At 45.8% G+C, this 18,452-nt stretch overlaps 1 protein-coding gene and 1 long non-coding RNA gene across 6 annotated transcripts in view; one reads left to right on the top strand and one right to left on the bottom strand.

Annotated features, from left to right (window-relative positions):
* The window catches only part of FGD5 (FYVE, RhoGEF and PH domain containing 5), a 189,523-nt gene that overhangs the window by 135,496 nt on the left and 35,575 nt on the right, over positions 1-18,452 (top strand). For all 5 annotated transcript variants that reach the window (XM_025189555.2, XM_025189558.2, XM_025189554.2 and 2 more), the window contains exons 10-12: positions 321-379; positions 10,667-10,738; positions 12,168-12,236. In XM_025189555.2, the coding sequence (XP_025045340.2) occupies positions 321-379; positions 10,667-10,738; positions 12,168-12,236 (200 nt within the window). The remainder of the gene's footprint in view (positions 1-320; positions 380-10,666; positions 10,739-12,167; positions 12,237-18,452) is intronic.
* Positions 1-18,452, bottom strand: part of LOC142830923 (uncharacterized) — a 120,993-nt gene that overhangs the window by 87,209 nt on the left and 15,332 nt on the right. The window lies entirely within an intron of this gene.

The following is an 18,452-nucleotide window of genomic DNA, read 5'->3' as shown; positions in this document are numbered from 1 at the left end:
ACTCAGGCACAATGAGTGTGAAAGGCACGAGTGTGTAAAGCTGAATTCTGTCCAGTTTCCATATTTCAGGTGAGGCAAGCTTGGCTCTTGGTACTATAGTGAGAAAGAGAGACAAAGGAAAGGCAAGAGGGGATACAATGTGGAAAGCAAGTAGGACTGTTTGGAATCCTCGTTATTATGCACAGTTTGCCCCTGAAGGTGCCAGTGCAGCTTAGCCAGTGCATTTCTTCAAAAGCTGTATTTATAAAAAGGTGGGATACAAGTTCCTTTTTCTAACCTCTCATGTGCTTTGTGCCTTTTTGTGTTGCTTCCTCCCTCAGCTGCCTTACTCATTGTCTCTGAAATCACGGACCGAGCCAACGACAGCATGCAGCAAGGGGTGAGTTTGCTGAGGAGTACGTGTCACCCACTGTACAAGCCCAGAAATCCAGAGCCTTTAGCTGAGGATATGTACTCCATTTTGTCCTCCAAATCTAGGCACCATGGGATCAATTCTGCTCTTATTTGTAGTGGAGTAAATCTAGAGTAACTCCACTGACTTCAGTATAGTTTGCAAGGTGTCAGTGTATAATTTAGCCCAAAGGCTTTGTTTTGTCTTTGGCTGTGGGTCTGTTAATATTGTACACTGAGGAATGAGTGAGTGGAACACAGGCAAGTGGAGTCCATGAAATTTCCAATCGGAGATATATTAAGGTAGAACTGAAGATGTCATGTGTCTGATCCTGCTCCCATTGATGTTAACAGCTCTGACTCTGAACTCATGAAGTGTGTCTCTACACAGCAAAAGTTGTGCATGAGCTAACTTATCAGCACTAGCTTAAACCAGCCAGTGTGGGTGACAATAGCAGTGAAGATAGCACAGTGTGGGCTTCGGTGCAGATAGTAGAAACCTGGTATGGACCCTGGGTACGTATTCAGTTCAGTAGCCTGCTCTGAGGCCCATGTTGTACTATTTTCATTGCCATTGTTACCTGCATTAACTGAATTCCTGCTAGCGTGAGACGACTACATGCACAGCCTTGACTGTGTCGACATACTCCTACATCAATTATAGGTTCTTACTGCTGTGTAATTCTACTGATTTCAGAGGTATTACACCTGATTTACTCATATGATCATAATCCAGTACAGTGAATACGATTTTCAAATTAGGGATGTAAGCAACTAGTTGATTATCTGATAAGCATACGTTTATTTGATAGTTCAGTAGTGACTCGACTAGTCTCTTCCCCCCCACCTTTACTGCCTCTATTACAGGGGAGCAGGAGTGGTGCTGGAGGAGCCAACTTAAAAACCGGTTTCCGGTTTCCCCCAGCATCCTCTCCGCAGGGGCAGGGGTGACAGAGGCACAGTGAGGACCAGGCACAAGCCGGGAATCAGCTGATTTCCGGCTTGTGCCCAGTCCCAGATACCACGTCTCTGCTTTTTAAATGTATTAAGAGCGGTTCTCTTGCTGCACTTCAGCCTTTTAAATGTAGTAAGAGCCAGCCAGCTCTTAATACATTTAAAAGGCAGAGCCGCAGTGTGGTTAGCTCCTGGGGCTGGGAGCTAACCCTGCTGCAGGTCCGCAGTTTCCCCCGCTTATCGACTAGTCAATGGAAATTCCATCAACTAGTCGATTAGTTGATTAAACACAATTTAACATCCCTATTTTAAATATAGGATTTAATTAGATTAGGTATCTAAATATAGATTTAGACATCTTAAATAAATGATCTGATCTTCAAGAATGAGGAGCACCCAGCAGATCCCATTGAGGTCAGTGTGGATTACTAGTGCTCTGTGGCCAGAGATTAAAGCAAAGATAGTCTGTATATGACTGTTTCCATTAAAGTCAACGGGAGTTTTGCCATTTACATTAGTAAGAAGCAATATCAACTTCAGAATACTGGAGGTACTGGACTTGGTTCTGATCTTACATATATTAGTTTTATATTAATGGAACAAGTTCCACTCCATTTATTGGTAACTAGTACAGTACATTTCATTGGTTCTGGTGGAGTTTGTCCTGGTTCACATTGGTGTGATATCATGATGAGGGCTATTGTGGTTTTCTACATTTCATTATACCAGTGGTTTTTGTCTTATCATTTTATCTGAGACTAAATGCAATCCTTGGATCCATGTGTTCAATCCATTGACTTTAGCTAAAGCACAAAAGATATAATTTAGTCCAAAGACACAACTAAGAGCCCCACAGTTTTCTATAGTGCTTTGAAACGTTGCCTCAGAAATACTTTCACAAAACAACATAAAATATTAATAATGTTATTTGTGAAGCTGATTAAGAGTTTATTTCAGAACCATTTCCTCTAAATTTCCATGTTGATTTTGCACTTTACTTTAATCAATCTTGTATTATTAAAATCAGCGACATGGAAGATATTAAACAACATTTCCTTTTTCTCCAACCTCTGTAAATGCTCCAACCTCTTGGCTTTCTGGAAGGGCAGATTTTGTGAAAGTCCAATTGCTGGCTCTCTTGGAAGCTGTATTGCTTCTATTATAAACCATCTGCGCCTCTTTTTTCTCTTATTATCAATGCAATACGGTATTAATAACTTCATATGTATTTGGATGAATTAATATGGTATTTTGATTGACTCCGTTGAGCCTGTTAAATGGGATGGGTCGGGGTATTGGTAATAGATTATAAAGCCTTTTACTTCTAGGTCACTGGTTTGAATCTTGACAGAGACAGAACTAAAAGTCATTAGCATCTGATGGTTTTGGTTCAAATGAGATTCTGAATTTTAAAATTATTAAGTTGATGTGTTATGCTTGAAACTGGGAATACTTATGCGTGAAAATAAAGTGATATCCTGACACTTTGCAGGCTTGCAAGCAAATAAAATCCTTGAACTACTACACACAGTCTTTAGTGTGTTGCTGATCTGGACTATTACAGTCTTTTGGAAAAAGAAAGCTCCACAGTTCACCTTTTAGCCTCATCTAGGTCTGTAACTTTTAACAGGGAAAAAAAAACCATTGCATTGGTCAGGACAAAAACAACCCATCATGAGCTGCAGCACATCATGTCCTGACTGAGCACTGAGACATGAAGACATCATATTGGCCTGACGTACTTTCAGGACCCTCTGTGGATCTTGAAAGACTAAACTGCAAAATGCATAATGAATAAGTGCCTTCTGAATCTCTATTGACAAGATCACAGACATACCTATTTTATCCAACTCCTTTCTTTGTCAGTGATCTAGAAAGAATATAAAATGCACTGGAATGTCACTGGAGACACATACAAGTGATTTTATTTAAACCCATGCAAACCCATTGGCTCTGATTGAATCTAGGACATATCTAGATATAGATCAGTGGAGTGTGTGTGTGTGTGTGGCGGGGGAGGAACGGACATTAACCTTTTGGCAGTGATTTGCATTAGGACAGTCCCAAGGCTGATTATAGACTCTGGCTTACACTACTATAAAGCTGAAATTTTAGACCAAAAGCAACTAGTATGGGCATCACAGTCCTAGTTTTTAAGATACCTGTCCAGAATGTATCCCAGTGATATCCCATTGTTGCTTCTGGGCAGTCTCTTTTGGTTTTGTACTACCAGAATGATCAGCAGAAATCCTAATCGAATCACCTGACATGCCATCCAGATCCCTTGGTATTTGGAATTACAACAGCACCATCTGCCAAATAAAAGTGGTGGTGGCAGGGTCACCCTATAAAAAAAAAAAAAAGAGAGAGAGAGAGAGAGAGAGAGAAGACCTGAAATCCTGATCAAGACTCTTTTCCAAAGTTACAAAAATAATGGCAATAATTAAAACCACTTCTGGAAGGGAACAATAGGTCAGATCCTGACCTCTTCCCTTCTCCCAGCACAAAAAGGTGCCTTCTGAGTGATATGGTCTCTTTTAATGTCAGCGTTAGGTTCACTTCGATTCATTTTACTTCCCACAGCGAGTGCTAAGTTGTTACAATTTGCTGGCACTCATTGACTGTGTCTGCCCAGGCCAGGTAAGCAGTTAAAAAGAAGTTACTCACCCTGTGAAGTAACGATTGTTCTTCGAGATGTGCCCCGTGGGTGCTCCACTCTCTAGGTGTCGGGTCCTGTCCCGGCGCCACAGCTCGGAGACTTTTCATAGCTGTGCTCCGCCGGCTCGCGCATGCGTGGTTCCCCAGGATAACGTTCGCGCCTTTGATCAGCCGCGCGCGAGCCGGCAACCGTCAGTTCCTCTCATCCGCTCATCTGTAAGAAATATTAAGAAGAAATTTCCAGAGCGGGGAGGAAGGGCGGGTCGTGGAGCATCCACGGGGCACATCTCGAAGAACAATCGTTACTCACCCTGTAAAGTAACTTCTTTTTCTTCTTCGAGTGGCCCCGTGGGTGCTCCACTCTAGGTGACTCTGGAGCAGTACACAGAACAGAATTAAAGTGCTCCGGAATCAAGACTACCAGCACGATTCAGTACTGCTGTAGCCAGAGAATAATCTGAAGTAAACTGATCGACTATGGCGTAGTGCTTCACAAAAGTCGCATGCGAGGACCATGTTGCCGCTCTGCAAATGTCACGAAAGGACACCCCACTGAGACAAGCCGTAGTAGCAGCAACTGCCCTAGTTGAATGAGCTTTGGGACGAGAGGGGAGAGGCTTCCCTCGCAGTGAATGGCACATGGATATACACAACACTATGAGCTTGGAAATACACTGAGAAGTTAAAGGCTGTCCTTTTGAGTGACTCGCCACTGACACTAGCAAATGGTCTGTTTTCCTAAAATCCCGTGTTCTGTCGATGTAAAACGCCAACGCTCTTCTCACATCCAACGTATGTAAGTGTGCTGCTTGCGTTGAGGTATGGGGTTTTGGGAAGAAGCATGGTAAAACCATCGGTTCGTTTATGTGGAATTCAGAAGACACCTTTGGAATAAACGCTGGATGGGTCCTCAACGTTACCGATTCTTTCAAAAAAACTGTATAGGGTGGCGAAGCCATAAAAGCTGCTATCTCACTCATTCTGCGAGCTGAAGTGAGGGCTAGGAGAAATACCAGCTTGACCGTAAGTAAGTGCAATGTTACCATCGCTAAAGGCTCAAAAGGGGGACGAGTCAAAGTTTGTAGGACCAGATCCAAGTTCCATGAGGGAGGAGGAGGCCTCCGGGGAGGGTGGAGATTTGAAAGTCCCTTCAGGAACCTTTTTGTAGTAGGGTGAGCGAACAAGGAAATATCGTCATCCCTATGGTGGAATGCATTGATTGCTGCCAAGTGTACCCGTAGCGATGCAATTGCCAAGCCATTGTCGTGTAGTTGTAAAAGATAATCTAATATACAAGGTAAGGATGCAAACCACGAGTCCACATTATTGTCCGCACACCATGCTTGGAACTTTGCCCACTTAGCTGTATAAGCGGTTCGTGTAGATTGTTTTCGACTGTGCATCAACACTTGCTTGACTCGCTGAGAGCAGGATTGCTCAGAGTCGGTAAACCAGCCAGCATCCACGCAGTGAGGTGTAGATGACTGATGGATCCGTTATCCTGGGTCAACAGATTCGGAAGAGAAGGTAGAGGCTATGGCGTTTTCACTGACATCTGGTGGAGCATTGAAAACCAAGGCTGACGAGCCCATGCTGGCACTAGAAGGATTACCCGAGCTTTGTCTACATTGATCTTTTCGAGAACCCTGGGAATTAATACTGTTGGTGGGAAAGCGTACAGTACTGCCATTCCCCAGTGGAGAAGGAAGGCGTCCCCCAGCGAGTGGTGTCCTATCCCAGCTCTCGAACAATAATTGGGACATTTCAAATTGAGTTCTGTTGCAAACAGATCTATGGTCGGAAATCCCCATCGAGCGAAAATACGATTGAGTACATCCGTGCGAATCTCCCACTCATGGTCGTGTGGAAAACGCCTGCTGAGAGAGTCCGCTACTAAATTGTCGATACCCGGCAAGTAGGAAGCTGTTTGAACAGTGTTGTTGGCAATACACCAATTCCATAAACGGATGCTCTCTGCGCAAAGAGAGCGGGATCGGGCACCTCCTTGCTTGTTTATATAAAACATAGTCGCCATGTTGTCCGTTAAAATCCTGGTCGTTGTATTTTGAATATGTGACTGAAAATGCTTGCAGGCATGCCGCACTGCTCTCAACTCAAGCAGATTGATGTGCAGTAGCATTTCTCGTGGCGACCAATGTCTCTGGACTGTGGAATTGCCCATGTGAGCTCCCCAGACTATGAGGGAGGCATCTGTAGTTATTTATGTAGTAGGTTGAGGGCGACGAAATGCGACGCCCGTGAGAAGATTGGTCGGGTTGGTCCACCACTGCAGGGATTCCCGGACATACTGTGGTACCACTACCGGTCTGTGGACGCTGTGCCTTGACGGGATGTAAACCGTGGCTAACCAGTGCTGGAGGCAACGAAAACGTAACCTTGCGTTGCACACTACGATGGTGGCAGCAGCCATATGCCTCAACAGCTGTAGACAGACGCGTGTGGGAATTGTTGGAGCGTGGACCACTGTGTGTATCAATTCTTTGATTATAAAACGTTCCATCGGTAAATATGCGCGCACCATAGCTGAATCGAGGCACGCACCTATGAACATGAGATTTTGGGATGGAACTAGTGTTGACTTCTTCAAGTTTATGAGAAGACCCAGAGTAGCATATTCATCGGATACTGTCCGAACCATATGATATGTTTCCATATAGGTCGTACCCCTGAGAAGGCAATCGTCTAAGTAGGGGAATATTGTCACCCCTAGTCTGCGTAGGTGGGCCGCGACTACTGCTAACATCTTGGTGAAAACCCTGGGAGCACATGCCAGTCCGAATGGTAGGACCCTGTACTGGTAATGCTCGCTCCCCAATCGGAAACGAAGGAAACGTCTGTGTGCCACGTGAATTTCTACGTGGAAATAAGCGTCTTGCAAGTCGAGGACTGCAAACCAATCCTTCTTGTTCAATGACGGAAGAATGGTTGATAAGATTACCATCTTGAAACGCTGCCTCCGAAGATGCCGGTTTAGCTTTCGAAGGTCCAGGATGGGTCTCCATCCTCCCGACTTCTTTGGTATGAGGAAATATCGGGAGTAAAAACCTTTTCCCCAAAACAGCTTGGGAACTCTCTCTATTGCCCCGATGGTGAGCAAACGTTGAACTTCTTGTTCCAACAGTTTCTCGTGAGAGGGGTCCCTGAAGAGGGACGGGGAGGGCGGCGTGGTAGAGGGAATAGAGAGAAAAGGGATGGAGAGGCCGGATTGAACTACCTTTAGCACCCATCTGTCTGTGGTGATCGTAGACCAGTGGTGGTAAGAAGAGTGTAGACGATGGTGAAAAATATGATGAGCTTCCGTATTGACTATGGGCAATTGGTTTGCATCCTCGACAAGCAAGTCAAATCTGTTGCTTAGTCGACTGCCGATTACCCGAACGGTTCTGCTGTGGTTGTTTACGCTGGGGGCGTTGTCTAGGACGCTGGTTGTCAAAAGGACATGATTGCTGTCTAGCAAAATTGAAGTCATATCTCCGTTGGTAAGGGAAATAACGCCTACGTTTGAAGGAAGGTGTGTACATCCCCAGTGTACGTAGCGTGGTGCGTGAGTCTTTTCCTGAGTGGAGGACCTCATCAGTGTTTGCCACAAAAAGTTTAGATTTGTCAAAGGGCAGATCCTCGACCTTGCTTTGCAACTCCTTCAGCGCCCCTGCTGACGAAAGCCAAGATGATCTCCTCATGGCGATACCAGTCGCAGCGGCCCGAGCTGCTGTGTCAGCCACATTCATAGCAATCTGAAGTGCAGCGCTACATGACTCGTACCCCTCCTGTACTATTGCTTTCAGGAGTGGTTTCTTGGTGTCTGGGAGATGGTGCAACAAATCTGCTAGTTTGGAGTAATTATCGAAGTTATGGTTCGACAAATGGGCTGAGTAATTTGCAATGCGAAGTAAAAGTGTAGCTGAGGAATAGACTTTCCTCCTAAAAATATGCAATTTTTTATTGTCCTTGTCCGAAAGGGTATTTCTGTATTGTGGCACCTTACCCCTACGTTGCGCTGCGTCTACTACCAGTGAATTGGGTTGGGGGTGATTGAATAAAAAGTCCAACCCCTTTGCTGGAACAAAATATTTTCTATCAGCTTTTTTACTTGTAGGTGCAACCGATGTTGGGGTTTGCCATATCTCGTCCGCCACTTCCATAATCGCCTCATCGATTGGTAACGCGACTTTCGCACGTTGTTGAGGGCGGAGGTTCTTCAAAAGGCGATGTTTCTTAACAGGCACATCTGCTAGCTGTATGTCCTGCGTGTCTGCCACTCGTTTGAAGAGATCCTGAAAATGTTTCAGATCATTCAGTGGGGAGATTTCAACTGGGCAAATCACTTCATCCGGGGAAGACGATGGGCAGTCCGCAGGGGAAGCTTCCGTCTTAGGGTCCTCTGTTTCCGATAACTGACCCTCCTCTGGTTCGGATTGGTCTAACTGGATTGTTGGGCTCTTAGTTGGAGAAGGTGAGCGCAGTGGTTGTGATCGATGAGGTAAGTATTCCGCTAACGGTGATTGGCAGATGTGAGAAGATCCCCTATGCGGTGGTGGTGAATAGTGACGCTGGGGAGGATTGACATATGATCTATGATAGCGCTCACGGTAACGTTCAGAGCGTGATGGAGGGGGTATCGAGAAGAACGTGCGCTATCATGCTGGATATAATAGACGCGACATGGAGAGTGCCTCACCGATCCGTACCTCGAGAGACGGGAGGGTGAACGGGACCAATGTGCATCTAAATACACCGCGTCCCTATAATCATGCCGGCTGTACCTACTCCTCGAGGTGGAAAAGTAGCCGAGATCGGTCCCTATAACGGGTCTTTGACAATGACTTTCTGTATGTTGAAGTCTCATCCCTAGCCTGAAGCACAGGGCAACCAGGCACCGAGTGAAGGTGAGACGGTGCCGGAGAGGTCGCTGATCTGGTGTCGGTGCCGGCAGGACCCCCGGTGCCGGGGTTAACAATGGTGCTGAGTCTGAGGCACTGGCATGTCCCGCCTCAGGTCTCAGTGCTGGAGGAGACAGTGCCGACGTCACCGCCGGGGCCAGCGAAATAGGCGCCGATCCGCTGGGTGCCGCAGAAGCCGTTGAAGCCGGTGCCGGGAGGCTGGTCAATTGCGGCGCGCTCGTCAATTTCAAGGAGCGTGGGGCTGAAGCCGGTGCAGGCTTGCTGGTCAGCTGCGGCGCTGCTCCCGTTATCGGCGCTGAAGCCGCTCTCCCTCCAGATGGTGGGGGCTCACTTATGCCAGCCCCAGCAAGTTGTCCTGACCCCCCGGGGTTCACTTTAGAAGCCGCTGCCGGGGTTGAGACTGCCGCAGGGAGGGAGCACGTCGGGGACGGCTTTGATGCTCTGGAGCCAGCCGGTCCCGGAGAAGCTGCTCTCCTCTTGTGATGGGAGGTTTTTGTGGCTGCTGGAGGGATAGGATCAGGCTACAACGCCTTGCCAAACATCAGCATCCTTATCTTTATTTCCCGCTCCCTCCGGGCTCTTGAAGTTAACTTACGGCAATGGGTGCACTTGTCAGGGACATGAGTCTCCCCCAGGCACCTAATACACGTGTCATGGCCGTCAACCGTTGGCATGGCTTCACAGCACACTGAACATTTTTTAAAACCAGTTGATCCTGGCATTGTCAGTAGAGTTAAACGAAAAAAACTGATCCCAGCTGTAACCCCCGCTGTGGGTAGTCAGTTTCACAGTCTAGCGCTTCACCGCACCACTTCTGAGTGAAAAGCGGGTTTGAAAGAAAAACTTTTTGCAGGTAAGCAACTATCTAAAACCATAACTGAAGAAGAGATCAGGGAGCTCCGACCACGACCTGAGGCGGTTCAGAGGAACTGACGGTTGCCGGCTCGTGCGCGGCTGATCAAAGGCGCGAACGCTATCCTGGGTAACCACGCATGCACGAGCCGGCGGAGCAAGGCTATGAAAAGTCTCCGAGCTGCGGCGCCGGGATGAGACTCGACACCTAGAGAGTGGAGCACCCACGGGGCCACTCGAAGAAGAACAGTATCAGACTTTGGTAATGAGCACTCTGATCTTTGCAAGGCTACAGAAAGGAAGTACTAGCTTCGTTATGTGCTCCCTAGTTAATCTTTCAGACCCTTGGTACAAATCCATTTACCCTGAATATAAAACCCCAGACAATCCTAGCAATGGTTTAAAAGTATAAGATGTTCTTTCAATTACCCGTGTCACCTCAGCAAGAGTAGCTCTTGAGTAAAAAAGGAGACAGTGATGTATGGACCCTTTGGGGTGTACAAGTATTTGCAGGGGGAGGAGGATGGCATACTTTGCTTCGAGCTCCTGGCTTCCTGGTTTGTGAAGGAAAAATGTCACTACAGAGCTATGGGCATTGGACACTACATGTGGATAAGAAGCTGCGAGTGTGAGTAATAGTTAGATATATGGTAACCCAACCACAGATGGGGAAACAGCTCGATAAAGCCCCACAGAACTGTTAGGCCCCAATAAGTCTATCTGGGTCTAAAATCCCATTTGACTCAGCCCTGTCTGGGTGTCTCTGCTTTTGACACCAGACTGCTTAATGTCAGAGAAATACAATGGCCAGGAGGAACTGAGGGGAGGGTACGTCGGCTTGTGTAAAGAACAGTAATCCTACACTCCTAAACTCTCTTTCTTTCCCTCAGGAAAGCTTACAAAAGCTGGTAAATATTGAACACAGTGTCAGGGGGCAAAGCAACCTCCTCCAGCCAGGAAGGGTGAGTACTGCAATTGGACCTCCTCTGATAAGGACATTGTTTTCAGCCAGCTTTATTTCTGTCTGTGTAGATGACGAGATTTCAGACCTCATGTCCACAGGTGTTTTTTACTCGGCCACTCTGATAAGTGTTGAAGCACTGGTTTATGTAAAAGGCCTTCACTCTGCCAGCACGGAGACAAACATGCCAAATGTCTCATTAGGAATGACAGGAGCAGCCCCTCTTTTCTAAGCAAAGTAGCTATCAATGCTCTGCTGCAGCTGTACCCAAAGGTCACTAGTACAGTGTATGACATTATAATTGCTATTTTTCCCCGCAGTAATGTCCATGTTTAAAGTTCTCTAGTGCTGGCAAGTACAGACTGTTAGCCTCGGAGCTTTGCAGTAGTGTTTGGCTGGGTGAAGAGCCTAGTGTGAAGGGAAATGACTTGTTTTCATTATTGAGAATTCCCCAGAGATACAAATGATATATTACATGAAAAGTAAGTGATACAGAAACAGGAGTGTCTGTATGACAGACAACACACACGTCCCCCTTAAAATATCTTTTCACTAGCTTTGCCTTGTCTTCCACATCACATTCAAGCTGCTTCTCAAAGCACTCACACTACTAACCTAAAGAACCTCAGAATCTCACCACTGCAGCCCTTGTCTATCTTTTCCTCTACCATGTTAGTGTTGTCACTATCACTTGTTAGGTAGCGTTTTCACTTGGAGCCTGATTTTACCATCCCTAATTCATGAGAAGGGCAAAATTAGGCCCTTCAATAGTAAATTATTCTGGAAGGGAACAGTAAGTCAGATCTTGATCTCATTTATAGCTGTGTACATCTATACTAATTCCATTGGATTCAACAGAGCTACTCTGGATCTGATTTCATGTTACTGAGATCAGAATCTAGTAGTCCATTGTCTTTACTGGCTTGAGAAGAGCTGGGTGTATTTATCGGGGGGGGGGGGGGGGGAGGGTTTGCATGTGTGCATAAGCTGATGTGCTGTGATACTAATAATCTTGTAGCCCATGTTCACCTGGTGTTTATTGGTTCAGTCTCATTGTAAGGGGGTATTTAAAAAGTGAATGTCTTTTTATTAGAGACAGTGAAATGTTGGCTCCACTACCCGACAGAGTCATTTCTGTATAAACACAACTGATAGTGGGGAAGTGAGCAAGAAACAGCCCTGTCCCGGAAAAATGTATACTACTGGTATGAAAGTAAATAGTGAAGAGGAGCAACACTTATACTTGGCTGACCCATGTGAGATAGAGCTGATCCAAATAATGAATAATCCTTATTGTCACAAGGAGGATCAGGCGAGCCGAGACAGGAATCTCCTCAAGTAAAGGCAAAAGCATTTAACACAGTCCCTTCACTTTGAAGGGTTTTCAGTGTTCACACCAATGATACTGATGTCCCTGTTTCCTTCCTCAGGAGTTTCTAAAAGAAGGAACACTGATGAAAGTATCCGGGAAAAACAGACATCCTCGGCATTTGTTCTTGGTAAGGATATTTCACTGGTTTATTGGCTCTTATATCATATCGTGGGTTTCCATGACAGCAAAAGAGAATGACTATGGCTCTAACCTATAGCTGAGCTTGTGCAAATTGGGGCTGCCACTGTCAGGTAGTTTAAGCCAGACTAGTATGTGTGCATGGATTGAGAGATATTGACTTCTAGGATTTACTTTTCAGAAGGGCTCAGTGCCCACAAGTAGCATCAGAATTTTAAAAGAGCTCAGCACAGTGAGAGAGTGGCTAGGTTGCAGGGTGGCCTATCCTCTTTGACTTCGGGTTAAAAATTAACTTGGTTTCTCCTCAGGACAGCCTGGTTTGGTTACTCTAATTACGTTGCCTTCTGGTTAAATCATTAAAGAAAAAAGTCCAGCCCTTTCAGGGTACCCAACCCCAAAACACACACAAGTCTGCCATCCCCAGTCCCAAAGTGGGCACTCTGCCTCCTATATATGACACAGTGGGTCTTTGCCCATGAGAGCTTATGTTCCAATACATGTTTGTCTATAAGGGTGTGTCTAAACTACACCCCTCTGCCGACAGAGGGATGTAGATTAGGCACATCACTATTGAAAATGAAGTGGGGATTTAAATATCCCATGCTTCATTTGAATAAAAATGGCTGCCGCTTTTTGCAAAAAGCGGCAGTCTAGATGGGGATTAGTCGACAAGGAAAACCTTTTCCGACTGATCCTGTAAAGCTCGTTGCACGAGGCATAAGGGGTCAGTCGGAAAAGGCTTTCCTTGTCAACCAATCCCCGTCTAGACTGCCGCTTTTTGCCAGCAAAGTGCCGCGGCCATTTTTATTCAAATGAAGTGCGGAATATTTAAATCCCCACTTCATTTTCAATAGTGATGTGCCTAATCTACATCCCTCTGTCGGCAGAGGGGTGTAGTTTAGACACACCCTAAAGTGCCACAGGACTCCTTGTCGCTTTTGCAGATCCAGATAACAGGGCTACTCCTCTGATAATTGCCTCCTACCTGAGAGTCTGTTTTGTCTTCCCTCTCAGGAAATTCACACATTCTTCAACCTATTTTGGGGCTTTGTTCTTACCTCTCAGACTCTCCTATGGTCCTCTGAGTCTGTCCCTGCTCACTACAAATCAGTGATTCTTAGGCTTTCCTACATAGCCTCCCTTCTCTCCCAGTGGCTCTCCACAAATTTCTTATATCTTCACCCCAGAAGGATTTCGCTACATGATCTGTGTGCACTATGCCTGCTCATTTTCTCCACCAAGAAAGGTGATGTAAGGGTATCAGAGGAGCAGCTGGACCTGTCTCTCCTTAATGTGTCAGTCACCCTGTGACAGGTTGGATCTTGAAAAAATCAGCTTCTAATTGTGGGAACTGAGCGCTTTTTAAAATTTGGTCCTTAATGTCTGACCAACCGAGAGGATAAGGAAACTTCTACTGGCAGCACCTAAAAATCTCTCTTTAGGCTCCAGCGATAAAACATGTTTTTGGAGCTCAAAGATGTGGGTTCTAGTTCCAGTTCCCCATTTGTTCATGTGTGTACAGTACCTAGTTATTATATCTGTTGTTTACAACACATTCTTTCTTTCTGGAAACATAGCTTCTCTTCATATTTGTCTAGAAGATCTGCTCCCCCAGCATTTTTTCTAATGTGTTTTTTTTAAAAACTCATGATTTTACTTTTGCATTAGAGAACATTGGCTAGTGGCTACAGCAGAGATCCGAGACTCAAGACTCCTGGGCTTTGTCTACACTGCAGAGTTTTTGCACAACAAGCTTTTTTCCTGAAGAGATCTTCTGCAAAAGCACGTCTACACCTCAAAAGCACATGGCAAAAGCCATGAGCTTTTGCGCAAGAGAGCATTCACACTGCATGGACACTCAAACAAGAAAGCTCTGATTGCCATTAATAGAATGGCCATCAGGGCACCTGTGCTTTTTCTGATAGGCTCTTTTTGCGCTACTGAGCATCCACACATGCCTTTTTGCGCAAGAGCTTTAGAGCAAAAAGGAGCTATTCCTCATGGAGTTATCACACGAGGAATAACTCTACCAGCAAAAGCCCTCTGTCCTGTCGATTTACTGTATTTTTTTCCCCCAACAAAAACCTGCTTGAGGTGTGGACACTCTGCTGGTTTTTGCACAAAAACAGCCATTTTTGCACTAAAAACTTGTAGAGTAGACATAGCCCCAGGTTCTATTCTCCGCTCTGCAGCTAGTTCACTCAATAACCACAGGCAAATCACTTTGCCTTTCTACACCTCTGTACCATAGGGATATTGATAGTTACTGCATTCTAAGGTCTTGTTATGCTTAATTTATTGATGTCTGAAAAGTTCTTTGAGATCCTCAAAGGAAATGTGCCATGGGTATTTTGAGTAGTGTTATTACAATATAGTGCAGAATTTAATTTAAAGTCATAGGATAAATGCCTAGAATACTGGATTTACTGGAGACTTTCTAAATATTAAAGAAGGAAAGTTTCACTGGGGCAAACATGAAAAGAAGAGAATATTTATACCAAAGACACATACTTTGCCATGGATTCTTCATGTTTTCTCTTCTGATTATTTCTGTTGCATGTAAAAGCCTCCTCGCTTACTGCTCAGCTTCACTGTCTGCTTCATCATGACAAACCAAATTGATTGTGAGAGACACTATGTTGCCTTGTGCTTCTTTGATGGCTTCATTGGTCTGCAAAACTCAAATTTTCATGTAGTGGAAGTAATGGGTCTAGCCAAAATGTTCATGATGTGATATCTCTGCAATGCTCTTTTACTGAGTCTGCTTGGTCAGCTTGAAACAATAGCACTGCTGTTCAAACCTTAGCCATTTTTAAGCCTGTCAGAATGACCACTGTTTTCAAGCTGGACAAGGATTTGACCTTATGGAGAGTGGCCCATCCAGCTCTATGGTAGTTAACTCTGCCCTGGTCTGCACTAGGGAGGTATTTCAAAATAATCCCCCTTATTTCAAAATAATAAGCGGAGGATCCACACTATTTCAAAATAAAGGGCTGGTCATTTCAAAAATCCGTACTCCTGCTTTCCTCAGGGAATAATAACTATTTTAAAATAAGTATTTCAAAATAGCATTAGTGTGAATGCTCTACTACTGCTATTTCAAAATTACTTTGAATTACTCTGGGAGTAGTTCAAAGTAATTACTCCCTACTGCTTCCTGGGGCTCTAAGTCGAGGTAGCGTGTCCACAATAATGGAGCTTGCCTCAGATTAATTTTGAAGTTCCCCTGTAATGGGGACATGCTATTTCGATTTTGTTATTTTGGGAGTTATTTCAAATTTAGTTACTGTATTTTGAAATCATTTCCTAGTGTAGACATGCCCTCTGAACTTGTTCTGTCAGGGTAGGTCTACACAGCGGTTCTATTTCAGGATACTAAAAGTATCCCAAAATAGCTACCCTGTGTCTTTTGAACGCGCTCACTATTTCGAGACCTATTTTGGCATCCCTGTAACCCTCGTTCCACTCTCCAGGGATATCTTGAGAGTCAGAGAGTATTACCAAAATGAACAAAACACTGAAATAAGGGTACATTTATTACGGGTCTTTGTGGCAGCAGTTTCCATTTGAGGAACAGTATCTCACTTCAGCTAAAGACTGTGCTACTCAGACCTGGGTGTCAGCTGCAAAGAGTGAAATAATCCCCTTGGCAGCTGAAGACTTTACATTAACTGTAGGCCATAAAAAGGGGGAAATGATTGCTGAATAAAACAACTCTCATGTTAAACTGCAAATGTGTTTGCATTACTCTCTGTCCCCTGTAATAATGCAGAATCTGTCAAGCCACAATCATTCGCTGGGTACGTTGACTCATCTATTTGTCCTGTTAAAACAATAAGGAGATTGCTGCACAGCTCTGCCACTGTATCTCATACTTGACATAGAGCATACTGTGACAGTTTGTTACTCCTGGTATGCCCACTCGGGTGCTGAAAATATCACCGAGTCTGTCTTTTTTCTCCCACGCTGGGCCCCCTTTTACCTGGGTAAGCCTCCACCAGCAAGCTCACAGGCAAGGCCTCACCCAGTTGCAGAAGATACAGACACTACAGGCCCGTACACAGGGGGATGCGAAGGGTGCGAACACACCCCATCATTGTCCCCAAGTCAGCATGAGGGTGCTCCACGGCCACCTTCCTGGTGGTCCACAGCTCGAGCTCAGCATCTGTCTTTCCCCCTGCAGCGGGGAGCCTATGCTGGTGCTGAAGCCTCACCCTCCTGCCTCCCTCTGCCCCATGCAGTTTGAGTGCCAAAGCCAGCTTCCCACCTGGGGAGAAAAGAGAAAGCCCCGACCCTCACTGTGTTATCTGGTTTGTGGGGAAGAAGCACTCCCCTTCTCCCAGCTGGGGGAACAGCAGCACACGGGCACCCTATTGTTCCCCCAGGCGGGGGAGAGGGAAGGGAAGTGCTTCTTCCCCGCAAGCCAGATTGCATAGCAAGTCTCAGGGCTTTCTCCCACTCCTGCCTCAGTGGGAAGCCAGAGCTGGCACTCCAACGGAATCCGGACAATGGAAGTAGTGGGAGGTGGAGCCTGGGACCAGTGCGGGGTGCAAGACAAGTAAGTACCCCACCCCCTGATTCCCAGACCCCTACATACTCCACCATCCTGCAGAACCCAGCATTCCCACCCTGCGCCTGCACCTTCCCTTGCTCCTGCACCGCCCCCGCCTGACATCCTACTCCCAGCTTGCTCCTGTACCTTTCCTCCCATCCAGACCTCACACTTCACCCCTTCCTGCACCCCACCTCCTGCCCAGATCCTGTACCCCATTCCTCTCATTGGCAGATCTGTCCCACACACTAGACCCAGGAGTGGCCTGAGGCTGGCTGCGGCAGCAGGCGCCCCAGGCCGAAGGTGCAATTGGCACCCCCGCCTACATGGCCATCAATGGCTGTGATGTCATCACAGGGCACCCGGGCCGGCGGTGCCCTAGGCAACTGCCTAGTTTGCCTAGGCTCACAGGCCGCCCCTGACTATTTTTGTCCCAACCCCAGAAGAGTCCACAAAATCCACTAACCCTGGAACTACAGAAGAATAAATCTGGTTAGTGGGAAATCCTGAACCTCAGGCCTCCCTCCTTATTCCCTTCTCCTAGTGGTGCTGGAGCACCAGAAGAGTCTCATATTTGGAGGCCACATCAGTGAGGATTGGGGATTTTTGGAGGGTTTTGTGGTCCCCACCTGATTTTTCTGTGGATCAGTGGCCTCCCAACCCCAAAAAAGTTCCCCAACCCTGCCATAAAGAAAGAAAACATGGTAACCTTTTGTGTTGGATGTAAATTAATAGTTTACTTTATTTAAAATGAAGTTTGATAAAGTAACATGGGAAAGTTAAAGCACTTAGTGTGTGTAATCGTTTAAATGAATATTTCCTCTTTCACTGGTTAAATTAAACCATTCTGCCTAGTTGCCAGCACTAGGAAAAAGGCTCAGGAATAATTATGTAATTAACGGTGACTTTCCATTAGGAATAGGTGGTCCATGGAAAGGTTTGCATTGAGCCAGGTGGGCCATGGGCCAAAAAGTTTGAGAACCATTGTGTTGGGGGATGGGAAAGCACTGTGTTGTGGGGGGATGGGCAGGCAGGGCCGGTGGCAACACGGCAGGGCTGGGGGAATGGTGCCCCCACCTATGAAGAGCAGCCTGGGTCCGGCAGTCCTGCACACACTCACCCAGTGCTGGCCTCACCAACCAGGTAGAGCAGCATCAGGCAGAGGAAGTCTAGGGAGTGGGGGGCCATGGTGGCCATGCTGCCTGCCATGATCCCAGAAGGTAATTTCTATAAAACCTTTATTTCTGTATACATGTTTAGTATGTTATAACAAAATCATTTTACCAATCACTATTTCCACTCAAATGTTTCCATTAACTTCTCTAAAGCACACTCATTGCATGACTATTTTGGACTCCCTTATATTTGAAAAAAATAGAGGTCCACATTTACAAAAAAAAAAAACAAAAAAAAAGCACACCTCTTCCACAGAAATTCCTGCGTACGGGCGTGCATTGAGATCAGCTCTTGGAAGACCCAGCAAAGGATACAAAGCATGCTATCTATGCTAGATTCACTAAAGAAACTGGTTACAAATAATAGTTTCCTCACTCTAGACTTTATTTCAGGTAGTCTTTCACAGGACAGGTAACTCTTAGCCTGGGTCCAGCAGTTCTCTCCCCTCACCTGCCCCATCAGTTAAAATTCTTTTGT

Source organism: Pelodiscus sinensis, chromosome 11 (genome assembly GCF_049634645.1).
Source record: "Pelodiscus sinensis isolate JC-2024 chromosome 11, ASM4963464v1, whole genome shotgun sequence".
Taxonomy (NCBI): Eukaryota; Metazoa; Chordata; order Testudines; family Trionychidae; genus Pelodiscus; species Pelodiscus sinensis.
The sequence above is the reverse complement of the archived record's forward strand: the minus strand, read 5'-3'. Positions and strand labels throughout refer to the sequence as shown.